General features: G+C 39.6%; 2 protein-coding genes and 2 non-coding genes across 8 annotated transcripts; all 4 read right to left on the bottom strand.

The window, feature by feature from the left end:
• Positions 1-1,969: 1,969 nt before the first annotated feature.
• Positions 1,970-10,513, bottom strand: naca (nascent polypeptide associated complex subunit alpha). 5 transcript variants are annotated; one of them, XM_078169887.1, is made up of 10 exons: positions 10,418-10,513; positions 8,819-8,893; positions 4,481-6,066; positions 4,156-4,438; positions 3,544-3,629; positions 3,217-3,294; positions 2,976-3,122; positions 2,510-2,638; positions 2,285-2,407; positions 1,970-2,089 (listed from the first exon to the last, which is right to left on the bottom strand). In XM_078169887.1, the coding sequence occupies exons 2-10, from the start codon at positions 8,886-8,888 to the stop codon at positions 2,075-2,077; spliced, it is 2,517 nt and encodes an 838-aa protein (XP_078026013.1). In that variant the 5' UTR covers positions 8,889-8,893; positions 10,418-10,513; the 3' UTR covers positions 1,970-2,074. The 5 variants fall into 5 exon arrangements, with proteins under 5 accessions (XP_078026013.1, XP_078026012.1, XP_033484760.1 ...); XM_078169886.1 differs by having other exon boundaries at positions 4,156-5,044; positions 5,084-6,066; XM_033628869.1 differs by lacking the exons at positions 4,156-4,438; positions 4,481-6,066 and adding an exon at positions 6,852-7,643.
• LOC117259001 (small nucleolar RNA SNORD59) lies at positions 2,160-2,233 on the bottom strand. Its single transcript, XR_004501803.1, has one exon. It is a non-coding gene; the product is annotated as a small nucleolar RNA SNORD59 (small nucleolar RNA).
• On the bottom strand, positions 3,399-3,472 carry LOC117259002 (small nucleolar RNA SNORD59). Its single transcript, XR_004501804.1, has one exon. It is a non-coding gene; the product is annotated as a small nucleolar RNA SNORD59 (small nucleolar RNA).
• Positions 10,514-12,460: 1,947 nt separating the features above from the next.
• On the bottom strand, positions 12,461-18,142 carry prim1 (DNA primase subunit 1). The gene is made up of 13 exons (XM_033629667.2): positions 17,821-18,142; positions 17,437-17,594; positions 17,237-17,343; positions 17,079-17,152; positions 16,847-16,983; positions 15,303-15,361; positions 15,042-15,151; positions 14,823-14,914; positions 14,576-14,708; positions 14,417-14,486; positions 13,245-13,357; positions 12,832-12,930; positions 12,461-12,739 (listed from the first exon to the last, which is right to left on the bottom strand). The coding sequence occupies exons 1-13, from the start codon at positions 17,927-17,929 to the stop codon at positions 12,720-12,722; spliced, it is 1,281 nt and encodes a 426-aa protein (XP_033485558.1). The 5' UTR covers positions 17,930-18,142; the 3' UTR covers positions 12,461-12,719.
• Positions 18,143-19,322: the final 1,180 nt, after the last annotated feature.

Below are 19,322 nucleotides of genomic sequence, written 5' to 3'. Positions count from 1 at the left end.
GGAGTTTGACGAGGTAATTAAACTCCAAACAACAGTAGTTATAAAACTCATAACCATACAAGCTGTCACACCTTAACAAGTGCAACAAAACCACATTCAAAGAGGCAACCAACATAATAAGGATGGGCGTGTAGGGCCTCTGAAGTGTCTTTAAAGGGCTTATATGAGTCATCAGCCTGCCAAAACAGTGGGAGTGTCTTCTGTAGGTCTCGAAGGAGCTTTGTCAAACCTGATAGAGCAACTTAAGTAATATCACCTTGGTTCTGTTTATTTCCTGTCAGTTACTGTATTAACAACCTTTCCAACAGGATGTACAAAGGGACCAAATTAGAATGTTCATGTTGTCACCTCAGTAAAGGTCTATCTTAACATGGACTTAGGGATTGCAAATTCTAACTGAAAGCCAGTTGGGGGTGTGGAGGTTGAAATGGTTGCATCATAGGAAGTGTAGGATCCGATTTCTTTAATTAGCTCAACCCATACTATGGACCAAAAGTCAGGGGATTTTGGGCCCTGCTGCATCACTGCTGGAAATATGTTTCTATGTCTCACTGAGTGACTCAACATCAGAGAATTGTGATACAAAATGGAGTTCTGAGTATTCATTCATACAGTCTGCTTACAATGCAGCCAACACTGAAATGGCTGACCATCCTCATTCCTTCCTCTTAATTAGGTAATTGAGCTTTGGCATTTATTTGGGTCTTGATAGAGGGGCAAATTGGCATCTTTTTGTGAACAAAGTTTGGTTTACATTCAGTTAACTCACCAGAATGCATTAATTATATATACTTGATTAATTTTTGTGGTTAAAAGGACATGCTGAATTGCAGCAGCCCGGGTTCGACTCAGGCCTGTGGCCCTTTGCCGCATGTCAATCCCTCTCTCCCCCCTTCTCGCTTGGCTTTCCTATCAATTAAAGGCAAAAATGCCCCCCAAAAAATCTTTAAAAAAAAAAGCTGAATCTTATTTCCTTCCTCATAAATATATTTTAAAACCAGCACTTTTTACATGCTTGTTCACCAGCTTGTAGTCCTCTTCTTCACTGTCTTTACTGACACATGGCTGCCTATCATGGGGTGTTGCAGCCACCTAGTGATCAGTGGAGTATTGTGACACCATGGATAGGACTGTGTAAGTGTCAAACACGTGCATACACGCCCAGAAAGTAAACCAGACAGACCAACTCATAAAAACAGCTGAATAGGCCACTGGAGGTCAAACTCCACAGGAAACCCTTAAGTACAACTTTGAGGTATTCATACTTTAGTTGAGTATTTCCATTCAATGCTACTTTATATTTCTTCTGCACTATATTTCAGGGGTAAATCTTGTTCCTCCACTATTTATCTGACAACTGTAGTTACCAATTACTTTTCAGATAAAGACTGACATAAAAAAACCCATATATAATACAACAGAATAAATTATTGGGTCTCATTCCCAACCCTTATTAGCTTGTGACCTCTGAAAAACTGTCTAGCTGAAGCTGCTCAACACATTTCAGGTTTGTCTTAAAGCAGCTTTAACAATGATCTCTCCTAAAAACTTTAGTTTTATATTTTGACAAAAAACTAATCAACTCTGGATGAGAAAAACGTCTATTTACCTCTGCCCAGTGCGCTTATGGTCAAGTTTAATTCAACGCAATAAGCCTTGTCACCCACATGCAGTTTTAAATTTATATTTGACACAGTTAAGCACTGTCACAGACTTAAATCTCAGTTTTAGTCTGAACCCTTGGTCTTCGTATGAGCTGTTGATCCAGTTCTGCGACCAGTTATTAGAAATATGTGAGAACAGAAAATAGATGGAATTATTTATATTAGAAATCAACATTTCTAGTGATTTCAGTCTCTCGTTTACAGATACCTGCCGTACTCCAGCCTGGACCAGGCTTCAAATAAATCCCAAACCAAACCATAACAACATGCCCCCCATTTTCCCAATGAAGTGCAGAAACATCAAATTTTCATTTTATCAAGCCACAACTTTATTTCCATCTTGGGTATAAATTGTATAAATGAGCTTAAATCAGCAACCTTTCTTCAACCCTTTGTTGCCAGGGTCCCCCTTACATTGTCAACTCCTGCAAAAAGGAAGAAAATATATTGTCAACATGTGTTTTAATTAGTTTTTCCCACACTTAAAAGCATTTCTCTTCTCAGGACAGAAATGTTGGCTTCAGTGAACTCAGAAGAACGAAAGTCACTGTGTTAATCATCACTGAAGAGTTTATCTACAGAGATCTGAGCAAACATTTAGAAAATTACTGAAAACTTACCATAATAGCATTGACAATGTCGTTGTTGTTGTTTTTCAGGGCGCGTACAGCCTTCGCCCGCGACACGTTGGCTTGTGACATGACGAGTTCAATATCCTTGACCTCAACTCCGGTCTCATCAACCTATAAAAGTAGTAAGGGCAATAGTTTGTTATATGATACGATAAAACAAAGAGTGCATATCCATTATGTGTCCATCTTCACTTGAACAGAACTGCATCTTACCTCTTCTTCTTCGCTCTCCTCCTGTACTGTTGGCGTCTGTGTGTTTTCCTGGATGTTTGATACGGCTTCTCCCTGTACCTTGAACTTTTCTGCGGCAGCCAGCTGGGCTTGCTGGGACAGATCTTCGATCTAGAGAACAAAGAGTGAAATGAGATATCAATACAACTGTATTAGGCAGAAAATTGTCAGACAGGAGCCTTTAAACCAGCAGGACAAGTGTAATCATTAGACTTGAAGACTAAGGCCCCATCCACACTACATTTCTGTTTTGTCTGGTGTCCACACCATGGGTATTTAGAAGCCCTAATATGGAGACCTTTTAAAATGCCAATATAGTTTAAAAACTCTGGGGCTGTGTTTTACTTTGGACAGGCGGAAACAGACACTTTTGAGAACAAAGGCAAAGAAACCCTCATTTGCTTCTGGATTGGGTTTTATCAGTCAGTACGCATCCAGTACTACATACCTTAGCTTCACCGAAGACGATGTATGTGTCTGATGCAGGGCTCTTGTAGACGTCTGGTTTGGTGATGACAAACAGGATGTTCTTTGACTTGCGAATGGTGACCCTGGTGACCCCTGTTACCTGCCTGAGACCAAGCTTTGACATTGCCTGCAAGAAAGAAGTCATTTTTAAATAAATGTGGCCTTCACAAAGAAAGCAGAAAAGTGCCAGTTACATAAATCAAACACTGTGGGGTCATTACCTTTCGTGCCTTTTTTTCACTGCGGCTCTGTTTGGCTTTGCTGACAGGTTCCTCGTCTATTTCGGCAGCTGCTGCAAGCTGTGACGGACAGAATATCCATCCACAATTAATATCAAGTAGTAAATGTAAACCGAGGAATTAGGCGAGTTTTATGTAATGGTAGTCATTGTGTTAACACTTTCTCTTCTCAGGACAGAAAGAATGGCTTCAGGAGGCTCAGAAGAACGAAAGTCACTGTATTAATCATCACCGAAGAGTCAAGGACAGTATCTGTTCAAAGTGTTTTACATTATGGACACAATATTAAAGACCAGACTGAACTCTCACCTGAGCTTGCTGTGTCTGTGTCTGTGCAGAGTCCTGTTCCTCCAGCTCAGGGACTGAGTCATCGCTGTCTGACTCAGTACCGGATCCTACAGAGACCACCGACAGAGACCAAAATTTAGTTACAACATTCCAACTATGAATATAAGCAACAATACTTGCAAGTCATTGTGCATCAATCCTGGGGAATAAAATAGGAAGGTTAATAATTATCCAGAATACAGAATACATTTGTTGTTATCTGAAATGAACAGACACCCACCTAACATACTGAAAATATTCATGAACTTGATTTTGCAAGTGTCACTGTGATTGGAGCTACTTGACTTTAAATATTAAATAATGTGTACTCTTCAGTTTGTTAGACGTTGCCTTCCTATCCAATACCACATCTTCACTGACGAAATAAAACATGACTGATGGTATGCAACAACAGAACTGACTGTCTCCAATAAGAAAAGCATCCAAGCCAACAACTAGGTAGCATCTTTAAGAAAGGATAGTTGAAAGTTTTTAATAGAACGACATATCTAAGCATCTGAGCAGTTCCCAAACAACCCAGTGACAGTTGGAAAAATAGATGATACAAAAAGAAAGAAAGAAAGAAGAAAATACCCTTGTCGTTCTTGATCACAGGCTCCACCTTGACTGGGGTTTTAGCGGGCGTGGGGGCAGGTTTGGGTGGTGAGATGGGCTCAGAGGGAGCTGTGCTGATTACTACAGGTTTAACAGGAGCTGGTTTTGCGACTGCCTCAGCAAATGTGAGTTTGTGGGGAGGTGGGGCAGGAACAGCAGACTCAACTGGAGCGGGTTTTAAGGGAGTAGATGAGGGCTCAGCTGCTGGTTTGGCAGGCTTGGGGACCTCAGCAGGTGCCTCCTTAACCTCAGCCAATTTGGCCTCAGCAGCTGGTTTAGCAGGTTCAACTGGAGGAAGTGTGGCCTCAACAGCTGGCGGTTTGGCCTCAGCAGCTGGCTTAGCAGCTTCAACTGGAGCAGGCTTGGCCTCAGCAGCTGGCTTAGCAGCTTCAACTGGAGCAGGCTTGGCAGCCTCAACAGGAGCAGGCTTGGCCTCAGCAGCTGGTTTAGCAGCCTCAACAGGAGCAGGTGTGGCCTCAATAACTGGTTTAGCAGCCTCAACTGGAGCAGGTTTGGCCTCAGTGGCTGGCTTAGCAGCCTCAACAGGAGCAGGTTTGGCCTCAGTGGCTGGCTTAGCAGCCTCAACAGGAGCAGGTTCGGCCTTAGTGGCTGGCTTAGCAGCCTCAACAGGAGCAGGTTCGGCCTCAGTGGCTGGCTTAGCAGCCTCAACAGGAGCAGGTCTGGCCTCAGCAGCTGGCTTAGCAGCCTCAACAGGAGCAGGTTTGGCCTCAGCAGCTGGCTTAGCAGCCTCAACAGGAGCAGGTTTGGACTCTACAGCTAGCTTAACTTCAACAGGAGCAGGTTTGGCCTCAGCAGCAGGTTTAGCAGCCTCAACAGGAGCAGGTTTGGCTTCAGCAGCTGGCTTAACCTCAATAGGAGCAGGTTTGGCCTCAGCAGCTAGCTTAACTTCAACCGGAGCAGGCTTGGCCTCAACAGCTTCAACTGGTGTAGGTTTGGCTTCAGCAGCAGGCTTGATAATCTCAATGGGAGCAGGTTTGCTTGGGGGGGCCTCCATAATGGCCTCAATTTTGGCTGGGGACATTTTAGGAGCTTCAATGGGAGCTGGTTTAGCGGCCTCAACAGGCACAGACTTGGGCTCTACAGAGGGTACTGGTTCTGGCATTTTAACTGGTTTCTCAGGTGGGATGAGGGGAGGCAGATCATCATCAGTAGCTGCAATAACAGGAGCAGCTTTCGGTGAAGATGCCTTAAATTCAAATGACGAGGGAGGGCTGGAGGCAAGAGTATCTGAAAATGAAACTGGAGCTGCCACAGCAGGTTTTGAGGTAACTTTAAAAGCAGCTGGAGCTGCAATAGGCTTTGCAGCGGCTGGGAAGGGTTTGCTTGGCTCAACTGGAGCTGGTTTAGCTTCAACTACAGCTTGCTTGGGGATGGCCTCTACTGGTTTTATATTTTCAGGTGTGACCTGGCACTCCACAGGAGCAGGCACAAATGCAACAGGTTTGGCTTCAACTACAGTTTGAATGGGGACAGCCTCTATTGGTTTTTCGTGTTCTGGTATGACCTTGCACTCAACAGGGGCAGGGGCAGGCACAAATGCCTCTCCTTTCTTAACTTTTCCCTGTTTGCCAGCCTTGACAACTTTTGGGGTGAAGCGGTGAGCATGACCAGGAGAACTGCCAGGTGAGGCAGCTAGGGGAGATGGCACAGGGGATACAGGCGACAAAGGCGACATGGGGGTATTGGAGGAAGCAGATTTAGGTGAGGTGGGAGAAGCGGAGGAGGCAGACATTGAGGATCGTTTTCTTCTGCCAGGGACAGCCTTTGGGGCAGAGGCACCCTGTGCACTCTTGGCATCTTTGCCTTTAGGCTTTGCAGGGCCAGAAGCTGCCTGAGGTTTCTGGGAGGTAGCTGGGGCAGGAGGTGTAGCTGAACAGAGAAATCGATCTTTAAAATCATTTGTTGGGAAGAGGGGATGTCTCACTCATGCGGGTTAAATGATCACAAACCGAGACGCATTCTTCTTGCTTTGGTTAGGAAAAGGACACACCTGCCTAACTTGAGTTTGATTCAAAATGCCACTCAGAAGTACTCACTTCCACACAGAAAACCACTCTATATTTAGTAAGGATGCACTTAGGACAAAAAAGGAAAACCATATTTGCAATGCACATCACATCACCACACCATGATGAAATACTGCACTTGCACATAGCAAGTGTATAAACACATCTAAATAAACAAGCTATTGCACCACCCAACTGGTGCTTCAAGGTAGATTTAACCAATACCTGGCCTATTAAATGATTTAAGTAGATAGTGAATCCTATGCACTTAAACACAAATACAATTAGGCATTTCCTCTTAAGTACTGTCTAAATCAAAATGTATGAGAATGGATGAAAGTTAAATTTTGTCAAAGTAGTTCCTGGCCTTGTTTTATTAGTGTGAAATGCAGAGAGCAAATAGCTACCCCTTTAGCAACAAATTTAGCATTTCTGATGTTCAATATAGAGCTTTCAATGAGCCATGACCCACCCTTGCAAAAACCACTGTCACAGAGGACGCAGAAGAATTGAACCTTTGTTCATTTGTAGTTTTAACACTCATATTACCCCCTGAGAGAAAAATATGCTCAACCCGATCACAAAGGTCATTTCAAAAGATCGCAACATCAAGCCGGGGGAAGGGCCTGCTTTTCATGATAAACCAACCTGACAGGTGGCGAGTGGAAAGAGATGGGCCTTCACATTTGGAGGACTCCTTTGACTGAATGGCTTTGGAGACGAGTGTAACAGCTTCTTTAATATCAGGATCTTCATTTTGAGTGGCCACGTCTACGTTCACGTCACCAGGCAATGCTTCCTCTTGAGGTGCATCCTGGCTAAGATTCTTCGAGTCTTCTTCCTCAGTCTTTGGGGCATCGGTTGTTGTGACATCTTCACTGTTTACACTGACGTCTTCAGGAGCAGATGGCTTCAGATCACTGGGAATTTCTTCTGCCACTGCATCGGGCTTGTCTCCAGAGACCTCTGCTTCAACAGAAATCTGCTCCACCTCTTGGCTGACCGTTTCTTCAGCACAAACAACAGCCTCCTGACTAAGGACCTCTGCAGTTAGAGCCGCTTCTTCAAGAGCATGTGGCTCTTCTGAGGGAGCACTGGGAGTCTCAGCAGAAGGCACAGATTCTTCAGGAACTGGTAAGTCAGCTGGTGCCTCTGTTGCAGCCTCTGCTGGGTCAGCAGTCGCCTCTTGCTGCGTGACAGGTGTTTCCGCCAAACCAGTCTCGTCAGTTTGCTCGGTCACTTTTTGAGTTTCTTGAGTTGCAGCTACGCCATTTGCTTGATCAACAGTAGTCTGAATGCTAGCTTCTTCTGGGGAGCCTGTCTCTGGATCGGGAACAGAGGTTTCTGGAGCATTCTCCAGTGGGACTGGCTTGCCCACAGGGATGGCCATCTCAGGAACGGCCGTCTCAGGGGGAGCAGAAGAATTCAATACTCCAGCAGCTGATTAAGGAAAGGCAACAGGAGTGACGGGAGGGAAAGCAATCACAGTAGTTGTTTCGGGAGCCATTTAACTTCAACGCAAATTTCAAGAGCCTCATGAAGACACCGTGAAGTGAAAAAGAAATGTGCCCAACACGTGAACAAGAACGATGAGATTTGTGAGAAGTTAATTGACGTGTTATTGGCTCTTGGTTTGCCAAAGTATAAAAAAGGGAGGTGTTAGGTGCAGTAGGTTAAAAGAAAAAAAATATTCCCATGTCCCAAACTCCATGCAGAGTTTAAATGTGAGACAAAAACACCAGACGATCTATGCACAACTATGCATGAAAATAAGCTGAATTCTGAACAGTTAACATTTTACTGCAGTGAAGACATAACACTAATGCAAACACAACCAGCGTGACAGTCTTCAACTAACATGAACAACAGACAAAGTAATTACTCGCTTTATTAACCAGTTATTTTTATCAAAAGAGCACCATGTACAGTATTATGACTTAAACCTAATCTGTTATAACATAACTATATTTTGATACCAATATAACAATGCAAACTGTTTAACACATTTACTGCCCTGAAAACAATATGTTTAGTTTTTATTAATTAGCTACAAAGGGAAATAACTATGCTACATAAAGTTTTAAAGTCAGACAAAAATAAATATGCAACAAAGAATGATCCGTGCCATCGCTAACATGGTTACTTTCAATCTACAAAGTTGATTTTCAAGGCATTTATTGTGCACAGGGAGAACTACACACAACACCATGCATTGTGTGCTAAATCCAGTTGTCAGTGCAAGTCACCACACACCATTGTGAGTTTGTGTAAATAAAAAGAGGGGTCCTGGATTACACTTTTCAAACTGAGCTCGGCAATATCCCCACAGCCGATCCATCAGTGGGAAAACTGTTACAAATGTCCCAACACATGGCCAGTGACAGCCAAAATAACCACCTGTCAGCTGTTACATCAACTCAGTGTCCAACCAGCTGAGTCAACTCCCTTGACAAAATAAACATCCAATGATGAAATATTGTTCCCGTGACCTATTCCATGTACCTCCCATACATGGCCATTTGGTAAACAATTCACCCAGTCTGTGAGTTCCAGGACCCCATTGTTAAATATGCATTCTTGCATGCACATTTATAGAACAGTTAAAGTATACAAACCGGTCTCCACTTGAGGCTGCTGCATCTCCTGCTCGGTGACTGGGACCGTTTCTGTGGCTTCACCAGGCATGGTTGCTGGGGAGGAAATGAAACTTCATTAGCTCAAACCAAGTCTTAATAACTGGGTCACTCATGTTATGTGTGTATATATATATAAATATATATATATAAATATATATATATAAATATATAAATATATATATATAAATATATAAATATATATATATATATATATATAAATATATATATATAAATATATATATATATATATATATATATATATATATATATATATATATATATATATATATATACATATATATATACACACACACACACACACACACACACACATACACACACACATATATATATATACATATATATATATATATATATATATATATATATATATATATATATATATATATATATGCACTTTTTTTCATGTTTAATAGTTTTAATATACTGGCAATGAATGTATTGCTTACCATAACACAACTTGGGACAGATGCAATGTTTTTTTGTTTGTTTGTTTTTTTTAAATCAGTGACAACCAGATCAACATTGTGAAAAGTGAGACAGAAAATATTTGTAAAATTTTATGTTCTATTATAGTTTTTTTCCCACTGACAGGGTGGAAATAACTTTAGGGACAAACAAAAATGATAAAAAAAACAACAACTATAGTATACATCATTATATGGTTTATGGTTGACATTATACTTTACAGAAATCGATTGCTATGCATTTAGGACACAGACATGCATGAAGCACATATAACACTACAAAAGCGTGCTTAAGGTTTTCTTATTTTAATATATTATTCTGTGTTGTGTCAAAGAAGACACTGATCTATAATTAAAGATATTTATTATAAATGTCACATTTGAGGAAAATATGAGGAAGTCATTGTTGCGGACGAATCACAGTTTCCCCTCAGGGATCAATAACGTATTGGCGATTATGGGACAGAAATGTTGCTGCATAACTAACAGAAAAAACAAAGCTACTAACGTCACTGGTGTAATACTTATGTAGGTAAGATAACCTCAATTCGGTGGCACATATTGGCTCACTAACGTTAGCACGGACTAGTTAGCCTGTTCAGACCCTGACTTGCAGTTGTCACTACTGGTTGAACAGGTGACGGAGCCCATGCTTTAGCTCAGTCTACATTACTATCAATTGAAGCAACATTAGCTAACGTTAGCTTCGGTTAGCTAACTGCTACCAACAGTCCCAACAGGAGGAAAGCTAACGGCAGGTAACTGAAGTCTACAGTCTCTTTTCACAATAATTCAAACTAACTACAGTGACCAGCTGGTTGTCACACACATAAACCTCACACCACTTGTCACACAGCTCCCCGCGGCCCTGACAGGCTGCTAGTAAACTGACTGTCATGATGTCCCCCCATTTTGAGCCGGTAACCGTTGGTACAACGGGACGTATATCACTGAACAGAAGGATGAAACAGGACAAATACCTCTACCGGCCTGACGACACGACTTTACTTAAACATATAAAACCTCCAGTACAGACGAGATTAGGTTAAAAATGACTAGATGATGTTGGATTATCAGCAGAGACACTCACCGACTTGGGACGCTATATCCAAGATGGCTGTGAGAGAGAACTTCTGACCTCAGTTTCACGGTAATATCCGGTTTAGAGGAGCGGTTTCTACTTCCGGGTTATTTAAAGGCACAATAAGTCATTTTTTTAAAATAACATTTTATAGACGATAATCACATCCACACTAAATAATGGAGTTTAACGTAAATAAAAAATATTTTACCAAAATAACCCACAATACTACGTGACAATTTTGAGTATTTGTAGCCTATTCTCATTTAATGCTAATGCTGCTACTTTTACTGTTAGCCTACAAATATCTGTCAAAATAACCTCATGTATACTTTAAGTACAATTATGAATATTTTTTACTTGTGCATTTTAATTTTATACTACTTTATATTTCTACTTTTATGAATGTTGGTCAAAATAACTGTCAGCTGTTACTAAAAAACAGAATTTACTCAAGTACAATTTTGAGTGTTTGTACTTGAGTATTTTTATTTTATGGCACTTTATATTTTCACGTCAGTCAAAATAACTGCCACCTGTTACTGAAAAAAAACAGCATTTTACGCAAGTATAATTTTGAGTACTCCTATCTGTAGTTGCCCATTTTTATTTTATAGCCCACTACTTTATACTTTTACTTTTTTGACCGTCAGTCTAAATGACAGTTGCCTGTTAATAGAAGAAAAAGCATTTTACTGAAGTACAGTTTTAGTATTTGTACTCATGTATTTTTATTGTACGCCACTTTATACTTCTTGTATGAGTGTCACTCAGAAGAACTGTAACCATTCACTAGGAAAAAAACTGTATTTCACACAAGTACCTGAAGTACAATATTTGTATTTGTTCTTGCCTATTTTACATTTTGTGCTACTTTATACTCCTTCTTTTTTACAAATGTCAGTCAAAAGAAACTGTCACCTATTACTAGCAAAAAACAAACAAACATAATTTTACTCAGGTATAATTTGAGTATTTGTGAGCTACTTTTAGTTTTGTTTTTTTCATTTTATGCTACTTTTGTAAATCTCGGTCAAAAGAGCTGCCACATCTCTCTACAAAAAGGAGCATTTTACTTAAATATGATTTTCAGTATTTGCACCTGTCTATTTTTGTTTTATGTTTCATTTAAAGTAACTGTTAGCTGTTACTAGAAAAAAGCATAATTTTACTCAAGTACAATTTTGAGTATTTGTACTTGGGTTTTCTAATTTTACACTTCTACTTTTGTGAATGTTAGTCATAAAAATGTTCCATTCTAAGAAAAAGACAAGCCTTTTCTCAGCATTTCACTCCAGTATAATTTTGAGTATTTATACTTTAATTCATGCCACTTCATAATTCTACTTTTATGAATGTCAGTCTAAATAACTATCACCAGCTAAGTCAACTTCAGTCTCAATTCAACAAATTACTGGCCATAATTGTAAATATCTAAGTTTTAGTTTATTATTACTCCACTACTTTTATCTGACAGATGTCATTATTAGTTACCTTGCAGATAAGGATGTAAGAAACATATGATCAGCTTATTAAATGTAATGAAGTGTTATAGATTAAAACGATGAGCCAGTCTACAAAGTAGTTAGTAAAGTAATAATATAATTATAAATGTGTGTAATTAATAATTTCACTTTGATACTTGATATTTTTCTTGTAATATTTCTGTGCTTTTGCAAAAAAAAACAAAAAAGGGGATGAAACTTCAAAAGCAGCATTAACAGGCCTGCTACACACAGTATACAGTGGGGACATCAACAAAACCTGGACAATTGAACGCTACAGAATTAAAAATGTTGAAAAGATATTACAAAGTGCTACAGCTATGAACAGCGTGCATATCCTACATAATCTTTATTAGTGAAAATGTAGGCTTTTTTTTTTAAACTTGGTTAAGACATTTTTTTCAAACTTGTGCAACAGTGTTGGTATATATTTCTCATGCTGACTCACAATAAATTTAAAATGAACTAACCTACCTGCTTGCAATTTCAGATAGAAAAACTGAATCTGCAAAACTTACTAAAAGTAACTTGAATACAAAACTTTGAAAAAGTTGAAATACCAAATTTATTTTCATAAATGACTGTACAATAGAAAAATGTAGGAACGAGCAGAAAACAACATAAAATTGTCACTGTAGTATGAACATCCTGCTGTGTTTTGGTTATAAATGTATCATTACTGAGTTTCATCAGAGGGTGATAAAACTGATTGGGATGAAACTGACAGTTTGTATCATCACCCACATTAAGAAACGGGAGCTATAAACAGTTTGTCTTCTGTCTCACTTCCTGGTTGCTGATCCAGCTCAGAAGTCTTTCTGAAGATCTAAAAGAATAAAAGAAAAAATTATTACACGAAAACACAAACTCCTTAAAAGTCGCTCTGCTCTCATTTCATCTACTGAGAATAAAACGCACCACTTTTCTTGAGAAGTTCTCCTTTCCATGAGCGAGCCATCCCATCCAGAAACCGATCAAAGTATTTCACGTACTTCGCCAGACTTGTTCTCTTGTAATCTGTCAAGAAAAATAATCATTGAGCTAAAACTATCTTCAGTTGTTCAGATCATTTAGAATAAACCAAAACTCCATCCTGCTATTGATGATACAATTGTAGAATAAATACAGTGATTTCTATTTTAAGAGAGGCAGATGAGGCCTTACACATCTGCTCCGTGCCTGCCACGTGTCTGAATTTATTTTGAGGTTCACTATGTCATAGTTTATGTTCCACATTTTCTTTATTTAGCGCAAAAAAAGTAGCCAGATTACAGTTTTGGCCCACCTGTGTTTGACATAATATGCCTGAAATTCAGATTTGAGTATTTCACCTCTGATCTTTCGCCTCTCTGTTGCATCCATCTCGTTTTGCTTCTCCTTCGTGTCCTCTGTCTTCTCTTCCTCCTCACCCGGCCTGGGTTGATCCAACTCCTCACAGATTTGACTAAAGAAAAATATCAATAAAAATAAACGTGACAACATCAGCTCTGATGAATGCCAAACAGTGCACACAACAGAGCACGACATACTAAAGGGTAAGTTCACTAATTTTACAACCTGGGCCCTATTTTCTTGGACTGATGGTAACAATTTTTGAAATTGGTCCAGTATTGAGCGAGAGTGCACCCAGACTGCAGCCAGCAGCAGTGAAACAGGCTGCAATGTTACATTAATGGGCAACTGAGCATCAGCCATTTACATTCACTAAACGTGCTTGTTTTGCCACTGACAGGCTCGGATAGTTATTCTAAGGGTCTGACAACACTATAGAAAGGATCCCTACAAAGACAGATTTTTTTTTTTTTTTAAAGAGTAAGATTCTTTTTGTTTAACCAGAAACAGCCTGAAAATCACTTTCAACAAACTCACCAGACTCCATTTAAATAAACAGTAATTTTATCAACGTAAAACACAAGTCATTCAAAGTCAAAAGTAACAAAAAACCATGATGGTTTGTCTTTCCACTGTTCCAACAATCACCAACTCTGGTTTGGTTGTAAGATACCCTTAATGCTCCCAGTTAGATGTGAAAATTTGCTGCCTCTATACACGCTAAAATCACCATTTATTTAAATGGAGTCTGGTGGGTTTGGCAATGGGGATTTCAGGGCTGTTTCTGATTAAACAAAAAGGTCTATCTCTGTTGGGATCCTTTCCATAATGTTGTCAGACACTTATAATAACAATCTGAGCCTGACAGTGGCAGAACAAGGCAAGGCAAGGCAAGGCAAGGCAAGTTTATTTGTAGAGCACAATTCGTACACAAAGTAATTCAAAGTGCTTTACAGAACAAGAAAATGCATTAAACAACACTTTAAGTGGACATAAATTGGCGGTGCAAACAGACCACCAGTGGTTATATGCTGCCAGCTGCAGAGCTCTCACTCAATACTGAACCAATTTCAAAAACTGTTAATTTCATTAATGACGTAGTAACAAAAACATGAGCAAATAGGGTCCAGTTTAAAAAAAGTACCAAAGTTCTCTTTACGTGATTGCATACCTGATTGTGGGCACAGCGAAAGGATCGAACGTCTCCAACTCTTTGAGGTCGATGGGAACAGAAATGCGCCCTGGTCAGAGTTCAGAAGAGAGTCAATCACAGTGAGATTGTGCCATTCATGATGCCATCTTGATTAAATCTCATTAGATCTTTGCTCACCTGTTTTGGGATGGACGCTGAAGGGGCTCTTAAGCAAATGGTTCACCCCTTTACTGACGTTTACATCGAGCCGTGGGTAACAATACTGCAGCATGATTTCTTTCTCAAAGTGCTGGCCCTTTTTGGCAGTGGCCTGGAGGAAGACAGATCATATCATTGTGTATGTGTTTATTAAAGGCTCTCATGCTGTAGTATCTAAAAATCAATTCAAGGTTAAACATCTGTCATCACGAGCAGAATTACAAACCTGTTTCCTGGTGGCTTGATCCCTCAGCAGTTTCCAACGGGTCTCTGGTTTCCTCTCGTTTTGGAAGTGCTGCTGTAATTCTTTTCTCACATGTGAGGGCTGAGTTAAGGTCAAGGTCGGTTATTTTCACAAAGGTTTTAACCAAACAGAAAAAAGATCATTCTCTCGCATCTGAATCCCATTTGAGAGAAAGAAAATGCAGTTTTGTAAAAAGGATATCTTCAGGCACGAGTGCCAGCACTTTGTCTACAGATTCCTTGCGGCCCAGTACGTCCTGTTCCTGTAGTGCGTACCGAGGGAAGTATCGCTCCACCACCACCAAAGACTCTCTGTTGAGATCACAGGTACAGACTCTTACTCAAGTCACAACATGGACGACCTCAGTAACAGTCAGTGTAACTACACATAAACATAACAACAGAACAAACACATCCACAGCTTCAAACTGTGACTTCACTCAGAAAATGATCTGATTCTTACCTGATGAAAGGATGAATTGGATCTGTGAGCACAACCTTCTTCACCGTCTCGTCACCTCCCTATAAAACAGCAGTAAGTTGAACATCACAAAAGTTCACTTATTGGTTTCATACATGCAAATCATTCAATAAAAATAAAAAAATTAAGTTGCAGCAAGTTGTTAACTGATGTATTGTTGATTCCCTAGGTGGGGGGAAAGAAGACTTAGCAGTTCAATCATTATTAATTAATTTTCTTTTTGCAATTTATCAATCAACAGCTTATAACATGTCACAAGAGTGAAAATGCCTGTTTTTATTCTTCTCAGTCCGAGGTGATGCATTCATAATGGTTGACCAAATGCCCAAAACATCTAAGATATTCACCTTATTATCATCATATATGACAAAGAAGCCTCAGATCCTCACATCTGAGAAGCTTAATCTTATTTTAATTATTCAAAAGTCTGCCAATAAAATGTCTGTTATTCTAATCAACTACTTAACTAACTGTTGCGGTGACTAACTACCTGCCATTCTAAACACTGTACTAATGACTAACAAACCAATACAGTTGAATACATTTTCTTTTTTTTTGCAGCTGAGGCAGTCGACAACAGCAATCTGAAGCTGTGCACATCCAACATTTTGTTAGTTCATAGCTTTAAAAAATTCATTCATTCATCTTCTGTAAGCTCTTATCCTGTTGGGGGTCGCGGGGGGGCTGGAGCCTATCCCAGCTGACACTGGGTGAGAGGCAGGGTACACCCTGGACAGGTCACCAGACTATCACAGGGCTGACACATAGAGACAGACAACCATTCACACTCACATTCACACCTACGGACAATTAGAGTCACCAATTGACCTGCATGTCTTTGGACTGTGGGAGGAAGCTGGAGTACCCAGAGAAAACCCACACTGACATGGTTCAAGTGTGCTTGACTGATACTGGATTTATTGAAGGCTGAAATCAATCTCTATATTTGCAGGTTACGATCCGATGATGATACACAGGCCGTACCATTTTATAATTTATACATAAACAATTTTAATAAGGATCTCTGACATTTGGTTATTAAAGAATTTTGCACTATTTATCTGGGCCGTACATGCTGATTAGGGATGCAGCAATATAGCAGTTTCAAAGTAGACCATGATATAAAAGTTGACAGTTATCATACTGTGCACATTTGCTTATCTACGATACCAAAGAAAAAAAAGCAACTGGACGGGGACGGGAGACTTTTTACACATAGTTCCTATTATAGAAATAAAGTGTTTGTTCAATCAAATATAACTCTTACGTTTTTATTCATATAAGAGTAAGTGTGATTGATAGTAATATAAATTCTGTTATACTGTGATACCATGAAACTACAAAAATTTCTGAGACGGTACGGTGAAAATCTTACACCGTTGCAACCCTAATATATCTGAGACAACACAGATGATTCATTGGTTGGAGACTAGCCTGGATTACCTCACTGATTACACACTGATACACAAACACTATAATGAACACGAAACTATTACTAAAGTAAAATACAATTAAATCACTGTTACCTTAACCAGGCTGAGGTACTCTGCAACAGCAGAGCGAGCTGCCACAGAGAGCTTCCTGGCAGCCTCATCACACACCCAGCAATGCACTCCTCTTCTGCCAGAATAAACCCAGAGCAGGTGCTGGAAGCCAAAGTCATCTAGAGGATCACATATCAGAAAAAAAGTGTTGGATGTTAATTCTGCAGAAGATGACGTGAGCAAAGGCTTGACTCAAAATCCACGTCAGACAAACCTCGAAGAGCTCTATCCAGGATGCGAATGGCGATGGTCATCAAGGTCCAGCACTTGCAGCAAATGTCTGCAGCACTAAAATTAGAGTTTGTGTATTCTTAGTGACATGACTGAGGGGATGTACTGAATTGGAAAACATGAACTACATAATTATTTTACCTGCAACAGCTTCTGACATCATCATAATCTGTCATATCGATATCAAACACCAGCTCCTTCTCCAGGGCCTGGAAGGTTCCTGACTTCACTGTGTTGTGTTGATTCGGCTGTGGGTGACAAGCAGGAGAAACTTAACCCATCCATATCTGTCTATCTGTCTGTCTCAGTGAGAGGGAAAAAACAGGTGCATGCAGTCTCACCCTGTGACTGTATATGGCTCCAATGTCAATCTTGTAAGGGTTCATCTTCTGCATTTCCTTCTCCAGCTCGGACTGAGTGCTGAAGGACTGGTAGCGGACATAGATGTCATCTTTGAGTGTGAAGGAGAACTCTCGGTTCTGAAAGTAGTTCTTCTGCACTGAGGTTGAAGAAGAAACAAGTAACAACACATTGATTCATCAGTGTTTTGGCTCTTTGACTCAGGCATGGAGGAGAATTTGACCGTTTGTACAAGACAAACAATATGGTACAGTGTCACCAACACAACAGCTAGCTAAATCGCTAATAACATAACACTGGTTGACAAAACTTGCTAACGTAACTGTAACGTTAGCTCTCCCGGCCTGTGTAATCAGGACACTCACCTCCTCCATAGTTCAGCCAGCGATAGTACTGTGAGAAGGGGAACAGCCGTCGGTAGTACAGCGGCAGTAAATCCGGCAGACAGGCCGAGTCATAATCTGAGGACGGCATTACCTGACGGTACACCAACAGCTCCGGTACCGATGTAAAAGCACGTTAAACTGTCACAAAGACGTTAGCTTGCTAAAGCTACAGGCTGACAGCTCGGTGTGTTGTTTTACACTGAGTAGCGCGGGAAATCGCTTGAGCGGAGGAGAAAACCAATGGAACAAGGAAGAGTCAGTGACGTCACTGAAATGCGGAAATTGTTTTTGTAAGTAATCAATACTTTCCCAAATTATCGTTTCTGTTAGATGAGCCTAAAGAAAATTAAAGAAGAACATTAGCAACGAGAGAGACGGAGGAGACTGACTGCTGAGCACAAAAAGACGTTCTCAAAGCTTTACTCAACCTTGTGATTCTCGTCCTACAACGGAAGTGAAGGCGGAAGTGTCGCCAGGTGGGGAGAGGATCATGGGACGTGTAGTCATTTAACTCAGCCCAAGGTTTAACTTTAATTTTTTTAATCAACCAATAAAATAAATACAAGAAAGAAAGATAAAAGAAAATACAGCAAAAAAATAAAAAAATAAAAAAAAATAAACAAGGCTAAAATAATAAATAACTTTTAATAAATTATTAATTTTAATAATGCAGCATATGAAAGAGAAAAAATGAAAAAATTGGGGAGGGGGGTTACATAGTTACACTTTAGTTTTCTTATAGATTTAGTCTCAATTAATTCAAGTCTCAATTAATTTTCTAAATGGGGAAAAAATAAGTTTTTGAATCTTAAAAATTACATTTTTGGTGGTTTTAATCTTTGTAATCTCCCCTGGATGATTTGAATGGCAATATATGTGTAAAACAATTAATGTTTGAGTTTTAATGTCTTCTTTACAGAATGTACATTCATTAGGCTATTATTCACCTCGTCCCTCCTGTAAAGAGACAGCAAATACATTTTTATTTCTGAAACTCTACTGAAGTTTAATTTACAAACAATTATGATATATCAGAAAAGAACAGGAGACATTTGTTTTCTTGCACCTAAATAACACCTAGGAACACTGAACAAAATGCAAAAATCTTTGTCTTTATAAAGAAACAAGATAATTATGTACATTTTTTGTGTTTAAAAAAATTCATACGTTATTGAAACTCAAATGGATTTCTGCTGTAAATTTAAGGAAAATTGTCAAGACTTTTACTTTATGTTATAAACGCAGAGTTCCTGACATCTGCTAATCACCAGCCGCATCAATACGTTTGTTTTAGAAATCTGTTGTTTAGGAGAAGGATGCACGGAAGAGGATTAGGGCCACTGTGGAAAAAAAGGTGAATTCTGACATTTTTCTCAAAATTCTGAGAAAAAAGTCAGAATTCTGAGAAAAAAGTCAGAACTCACTTTTTTTCCCCACAGTGGCCCTAATCCTCTTCCATAAGAATGTCTAAATCCCTCCAG

Source organism: Epinephelus lanceolatus, chromosome 8, assembly GCF_041903045.1.
Source record: "Epinephelus lanceolatus isolate andai-2023 chromosome 8, ASM4190304v1, whole genome shotgun sequence".
NCBI classification, from domain to species: Eukaryota; Metazoa; Chordata; class Actinopteri; order Perciformes; family Serranidae; genus Epinephelus; species Epinephelus lanceolatus.
Note: the sequence above shows the minus strand (reverse complement) of the source record. Positions and strands in the feature narration are given on the sequence as shown.